The 7,286-nt window shown below is 40.3% G+C and overlaps 1 protein-coding gene across 2 annotated transcripts in view; it reads left to right on the top strand.

Annotated features, from left to right (window-relative positions):
- LOC101859494 (carbohydrate sulfotransferase 15) overlaps nucleotides 1–7,286 on the top strand; it is a 25,512-nt gene that overhangs the window by 5,325 nt on the left and 12,901 nt on the right. For both annotated transcript variants that reach the window (XM_005101930.2, XM_005101929.2), the window contains exons 2-3: nucleotides 5,874–6,132; nucleotides 6,894–7,221. In XM_005101930.2, coding sequence (XP_005101987.1) covers nucleotides 5,930–6,132; nucleotides 6,894–7,221 — 531 coding nt within the window. In that variant the 5' untranslated portion in view covers nucleotides 5,874–5,929. The remainder of the gene's footprint in view (nucleotides 1–5,873; nucleotides 6,133–6,893; nucleotides 7,222–7,286) is intronic.

The raw sequence follows: 7,286 nt of genomic DNA, 5'->3' as shown, positions 1-7,286 counted from the left end.
CCCCCAAAAAAAAAAACCCCCACACACAACAACCCCAAAACAAACCCCAACCCAACAACAAACAAACAAAAACACACAAAACAATCTCCCCAACAACTCCAAAACAAATTAAAATCCAAAGCTTAAACCAGAACAAAAGTTTGATGTAAAAACCAACAGCAATAGACACAGAGCTCGGGTGATTGCTTGCAGGCCTACAACTACTGCATTTCCGGGCCTGTTGTGGTCAAAAAGTGATTGACACTTTATTAAGCGTAAGAAACTTTTGTTATGTTCCCTTCTTGTTTAATCTTATTGATTACTTATCGATATTGTGTTCATTTAGTCAATAAAGTGCTCTATGTTGGCCAGTATCAACTAGGGCCTATCCCTAGTTAGTCGATCTGGCAGATCCAAACTTGGGAGTTTTGTTTCAATTCAGGGCTGAGCGGGCAATGCATTTACTTTCTGAAGGGAAGGAATTTTTTCTTTTCGTTTCCGGGTTGAGCCGGTTTCTGTTTTATAGAGGTAATTTTTGAGGAGGTTATCAAGGGGGAGTGGAGAGATTCTATAATGACAGGTATCTGTCTTAGAAAGGTTTCCGTAAAGGCAGAATCAACTATACAAGTTACCTATTTTAGCAACATTAACAGCAGTGTCAGTCTAAGGCTGAGCTTAATTATTGGCGAATCAAAGAGTATTTTTAAGTTAATCGTTATTATGTGTGTGTTTGGGGGGGGGGGGATATCTATACTGTAGCCTATTGGACATGAACTGCCTGGAGGATGCTGTATTTTCAAAATTTTTTCTCTCATTATATATGTCGCAGATTTTTACTGTTAATTTAATCATTTTTATAATGGCACCAAGTTGAGAAAAGGGAATGAGTTGACGTTTTATTCTGACCAATTCACTTCAGTTTTAATTTAATTTTTGTCCAGTAGCTGCTGTTCAGAAACTAAATTTTCAGTGAAAGTATATCGGCGCTATCATTCTTCATTTTGTATTGTCAGATGATAGCCTTTGCATGTGGTAAATAAATTACTAATCATATCAATGCATGACAAGAATATTCTTATCATATGAAGAATGTAAGCAAGACTTAAAGATCATTTGATTTTAGATTGAACTTAGGAGTTGTACGCCTCCATCAACGCAATTACGTACTTTGGGAGGTGGGATGTTATAATGCTGCCCACCAGAGCCAATCCAGGATGAGTAGGATACAGTAGTCCTGCAGACAGATGGTGATACTCAGTTAAAAACCTTCCCTTCTCTGAAATCAAACTTACAATTTCTAAATTCTTCTTGCCCTGCGGACGACAAAGAATCTTAATCATATCACATTACAGTACAAATGAATCTGAAGGGTCTGTGACCCACACTGTCGTGTCATCTTTTGCCTCTCTAATGCTTTTCTAGGTGTTACATTTTTGATAATGTCTTTTTAGGCACATTTTTTATTTTCGTCTTGACATCTGGGTCCCTGTTCCAGACATCATTGTGTCTCTGTGAACTGCACACCTTTTTTGTGGGTGGTTGGCGGGTGCTCTGGTGTGGTTTGCTTCTTCTTTCCTATCAAACATCTATCATCCTTATCTCCCCTTCTTCTTTTTTATGTTTGTTACTCTCTTGTAACAGCATGGTCTTCTGGCTCTCATATGACTGTATGCCGTTGTGAGCGCCGTAAAACCTCTACTAAAAACACCTTTTTTTCCTCGCTTCATTCTCTTGTGTTCCTTTATATACCCGGTGCACACTGCCATTCAGATTCCTCAGATGGAGTCAGGGCCAGCCAGATTTCCCTTCATGGGTGTGGTATTAGGTTCCATTTTGGTTTAATATCATGACCTAATTCAACTAAAGCCACTGTACCTCATGATGCTCTCTGCAGGTTTAATATACCGTGCATTAGTCACGGAATTTCTTTAAACCAACACTGGCTGAAAAGAGCCGAATGGCTTGATGTCTTGAAGAAACATCACCATTTACAGCATTAATGTTGTTTGCATTTTGTTGATTTGTGCTCGGAATATGTTTTTGATAATGTTGTGATATATCATTCTGTCGTATTAGCTTTTCCCTTTGTAGTTAATTTTCATTTAAAAGACTGAGCACTGTAAACACTGATGTTTCTTTATTTTTTAAACTTTTGTTGCCAATTTCTGTAAGCAATTTCATATTTTGCATCATATAGTGTTTTGTTTGTCTTGTATTGGTCATTTGCTTTGTGTTTTTGTCGGTGTATAATTATACTGTGGGGGTTATTTTAATGAGTACTACGTTTAGAACATTACTTCTTTTTTCTGAATTGAGTCTTATTCAAAGTAGAGAGTCAGATATGCAAAAAAAAAAAAAAAAAAAATAAAGCAAGGATAGCAGGTCTCTCTGTATTTATAATATATAAGGAACAAACCTCACCCCTCTGCCTTTCACTCTTGAAGACAGCGCAAGATGTCGTGTATGAAGTCAGAAAACCCTGATCATTAATGAAATCCACTGTCTTGAATCAGCCAAGCTCCACACAGTACATTTTGATAAGGGGTCGTGTCAGTCATGGCCATCATCAATTGCAAAAACTATTGATCAAAATGTGACAAGTGTATGCTCACCGACTCATGGATCAATAGCTGGTGTGACCTCAAGCCTGTTTATTGTTCATCATCTAGGCGTTCATACGTCAATATATTTGCAATAAAGTCCTCATGCAGCCATTTCTATGTGGCTGAATTTGGCTGCTGTGTTCATTTTTTTCTTATCTCCCTTCACTCCTCTTGTTCCTCCACCTCCTCTCCTCTAGTTTTCAAGACTATTTGATGGTGAATTATGTGTGTTTTTTATGTAGCCTATTTTTATTACTTGAAAACCCTGTCCATCAGAAAGGCTGCAGTTAAAGTAGCTGCTCGCTTTTAATGTTATAATAGATTATAATAAGTTAAAAATAATAGTACTAATAATATAGTCTTGCACGGTCATTATCATTATGACATCATCAGCTGGGCATGGAAATCTTTTTGTTATATGTGTACAAATTTCACTTAATATAATATGTGATTTAAAAATACAAAAACTATGCACATATGAGGAAAAACTCGGGACCTGAAAATATATTGGCTATATGCATGTTCACTATGTCCGTGCAAGACTGTAGTAATTTTGACTGTCAATGCCTGACGATGACCAACATGTCTGCAGAGGAAAATATTCCATTTAACTTGAAGAAAAATAATGATTAAGATGGTGTGTTTTTTAGTTTTAGTAGAGGTTTTACGTCGGTCGCAACTGCATAAGGCCGTATGAGCGCCAGGAGATTAGAGCTATTACAAGAGAGTAACAAACATAAAAAAGAAGAAAGGGAGATAAGGGCAATAGATGTTTAAAAGGAAAGGAGAAGCAGACCACACCAGAGCACCCGCCAACCACCCACAGATGATTTGTGGCTTCTACTGTGGCCAATGAAGCCAACTCTGGTAGTTATAATATGACATAATGTAACAGGTTATAAACTGTACCCAACTCTGTTGTTAATTCCCCACCTCCCCCCTCAGTCACTACGGCTTCACATGTTTACATTGGGCCCAGATGGTCACAGCTTGTAGTTTATCCTGCGAATGAGGGATACACTGACTTACTGAAAACGGGATGAATTCTATGCCGTTTTAGTAGATTTTGGTGTTGAAAGGGAGAAAAAAAATCATTCTGAAAACATGGATGAAGGAATTGTGGACAAGCCACAGAACGTTGTTGAGTTATGCGATCTCGTGTCTGTGGCAAGCGAGACTGTGATCTTCTGCCTTGTTGTGTGCCTTGTGTCACTAAGAATTGTTGTGACAGGGGCACTTGGGCTTCTGGTGTCAGCTTTATCAGTTCTTATCACCGGTCCGTTGTCGTATGGATATCACCAACTCCTATTTTGGATCACTTCAGCATTAGCGGCTAGTGGGAAATGGGCATGGGAATTCCTCCCGTCTCCCGGTGTAGCTTCAGCTTATGTAAAGAGCCTGGTTTCTCGATGCTGGGCTTTCGTTGTTCTTTCTCTGCGCACTCGGCAGGACTTTCGGACAATATTCGGTAGATTTCAATCTGCGTGTACTTTAAGGTTAGCTTTGTCGCCCAGGCTGAGGTTCCACCTCGGAGGTGCGGCGGTGCGCAGGGCACCCTTGTGTGCCCGCTGGCTGTGTCATGTACTAGCTGACCTGGGCAGGTTACTGACCACCGTGGCAATGTCCAGACGTTTACCGGCACCGCTCTCACACTTTGGTTAGTGCTATGACTTGCCACAAATGAACTCTGTGTGTTGTAGGGTGCTGTACTCAAGACAAGTCAACGAATTCCTTACATGTAGCACCTTACTGTTTTATTGTGAGATGTAATCTTTTTTTTTTTAGAAACTCCCCCTCCCCCCAACCCCCCCTACAAAAACAACAGCCCAAAACAAAACAGCTACCCAAAACCAAACAAAACAGAGACCTACATGTGGTCTGTAACTTGTAATAAAATTCTCTGGGCTCGGAACAAATTAATATTTACATATATCTGTGATACATACTTTGGTGTATTGTCCCTTTCTCCCTTCTTTCTTTTTCACTCTGCTTTTTTTTCTTCTGAATCTGTTGGGATACTTTTAACAGAGACAACCCCCCCCAGTTTTTGTTGTGCTGGTTCCTATCAGGAATTATGAGAAGCAAGAAAATTGTAAGCCTTGACCCTTACATTAAACTGTATTTTTGTGATGTTGAAAGATTGCTTGCGGCAGTGATGTTATGTACTCTACTACAAACTTTTCCTGGCCCAGATTGGCCTAATCAATGTAAAAATTGTAATGACCTAATTAACCACAAGCACCATCATCTAAAGTCATATATTGTAGATAATTAGAGCTGAAACATTAATAATAACTAAAAAATTGCTTTTGTACAGCGCATATCCCCGCTCGACAGCAAGCTCTATGCGCTTTACACAATGTTATTACCCCAGCGGAGAACTACAATGGCTAAGGCTAGTTTCAATAAAATGAACCCAATCTTGAAAAATAGAAACATCTCCATGAACACCAAAATGAAAGTCCTGAAATGCTATGTTTGGTCAACCCTTCTATATGGCTGTGAATGCTGGACAATCACTAAAGACAGTGAAAATAAAATAGAAGCAACAGAAATGTGGTTTCTTAGGAGACTGCTAAGAGTATCGTGGAAGGAAAAGAAATCAAATGAAGTAGTTCTTGATGAAGCCCACGTGGGATGCTCAATGTTAAAAACAATCAGGAAACGACAAATGCAGTTTTTGGGACACCTGAATAGACATAAGGGTTTTGAACATCTAGCTCTCACTGGCAAAATTGAGGGCAAGCGAGGCAGGGGTAGGCCCAGAACAACATACTTAGGGAACCTAAACAAATGGGTAACAGGGAAAGATCAGGGAAACGTAGCTTTTTTTAGAGCATCCGAGCAAAGGAATGAATGGAAAACCATGATCGCCGATGTCTGTCGCAGATCTGGCACTGGATGATGATGATGATTACCCCAGCAGACCATAGAACACTCAGATACATTCTCAGCTTCCCGGGAAGCACACAGTGCAAGCAGCTGATTAAGCGCTAAAACTTTACAGAGTCTTAATTATAATGATAATTAATTACTTTTGTAATAGTGCATTTCCAGCAGGAAAGTGCTCAATGTGCTCTCTCTCTCATTTTCTTTTCTTTCTCTTCCTTCTCCATTTCTAAATTATATTATAATTTATGGAGTATTTCTAACTGTCTCCTAGGATAGGGTATCCCACTCAGGCTGGTTTGGCCTCTTACGAGCACAATGGAAGCAGCCTGTCTCCAAAATGATGTAAATTATGTCAGTGTTGGTATAGTATAGAATGATCATAACAATTGTTACCTCCAGGTGGCGTGTGGTGCGCCGAGGCATGTGACGAGGTTGACGGGAGCCGAGCCGGCCTGATGCGTTCCCTTCGATGCTCCGTGCGTGTGGCCTTCCTCTCTGTGCTGCTCCTGGTGGTGTTTGTGCTGCTGACTTCCTACCTGTACCTGGGTAGTTCTTCCATTGCGACTCTCGTGACCCCCGCCTTCCCGACAGTTCATTACGAGGGACAGCAACAGGTCGTGCGGGAGGGCGGAGAGCTGCTGTCAAGGTCAGATCTCAGGTAAGAGAGCAAGGAGTCAATGTTTTGCGGTTCTGTAGAACCTAGTAAACTTTCCCCATTTCCCCATTCACTTCCTAAACAGACTGTACATAAGATAAGATAAGATAAGATAATACTTTATTATATAATTGAATTAACCAGTTACCTTTATGCCTTTAGGTTTCTAATTGTCTTGGTTAGCTCATTTAAATAGGACAAGAAATTTTCAGGCCATGTGAAATGACCCCCCCCCCCCCCCCCCCCCCCAAGAAGATTATATTTAAAAAGTGAATAGTTTTAAGTCCCAGTGTCATACTCCTACTTGCAAGCACATAAAGATTTTGCTATTGCACATGAGATTTTGTTAGTGCAGTTGGAACTGTTCAAGGCGACCATCCTTTGTCGAGGAGAAAAGTGGTTAAGTTAGCTTAGACAGGAGGATGTTTCAATTCCTGTGTTCCCGTGTGGGGGAGATTTGTAAAAGTCTGGTGTCTCTGTCTGTCTGTTGGGATGCTGTAAAAATCTGGTGTCTCTGTCTGTCTGTTGGGATGCTGTAAAAATCTGGTGTCTCTGTCTGTCTGTTGGGGTGGTGTATCCCTGTCAGCACAGGCTGGCCCACACAAGCAGAGTAGAAGCAGCCCGCCTCCTAAAGTATCAACATTTTGTCGACAGGAGCATAAAATATTAATAATTACAATAAATATGTTTCGTTATTTCCATTGCTCCCTCAATGAATATGTTTCGTTATTTCCATTGCTCCCAGTAATTTTTTTTTCTTCCAGAAATAATGTGGAAAATACCTTGGAGGAAGACAGGCTGCCAGCAGGATTTGAGGCAGACGTGAGAAGTAAGAGCTACAAAGTCTATGTGGAACCAGTAACTGATAAAAAGTCATCACAACAAAAAGGAGAAAAGAGGAAACTAAAAAATGCTGGAATAAATAGCTGGGAGAGTACGTTTAGTAATGTGAGCACAAAGGGAGATAAAACTGCTGGCCGCAGTTCTGGTGGCAAGGGCAGCAACTTTAAAGCTCAGATTTCCCAAGTCGCTGGACTTCTGTCTCAAGATGGCACCCGCAAAAGCTTGCTGGAGCGCAAGGTTGACCCTAAGGTTAGTAACAGAAATTTTTATTATTTTTCATGTAATTTGTATCATAAATTGTCTCGGTGTGGGGG

Source organism: Aplysia californica, unplaced genomic scaffold, assembly GCF_000002075.1.
Source record: "Aplysia californica isolate F4 #8 unplaced genomic scaffold, AplCal3.0 scaffold00304, whole genome shotgun sequence".
NCBI classification, from domain to species: domain Eukaryota; kingdom Metazoa; phylum Mollusca; class Gastropoda; order Aplysiida; family Aplysiidae; genus Aplysia; species Aplysia californica.
Note: the sequence above shows the minus strand (reverse complement) of the source record. Positions and strands in the feature narration are given on the sequence as shown.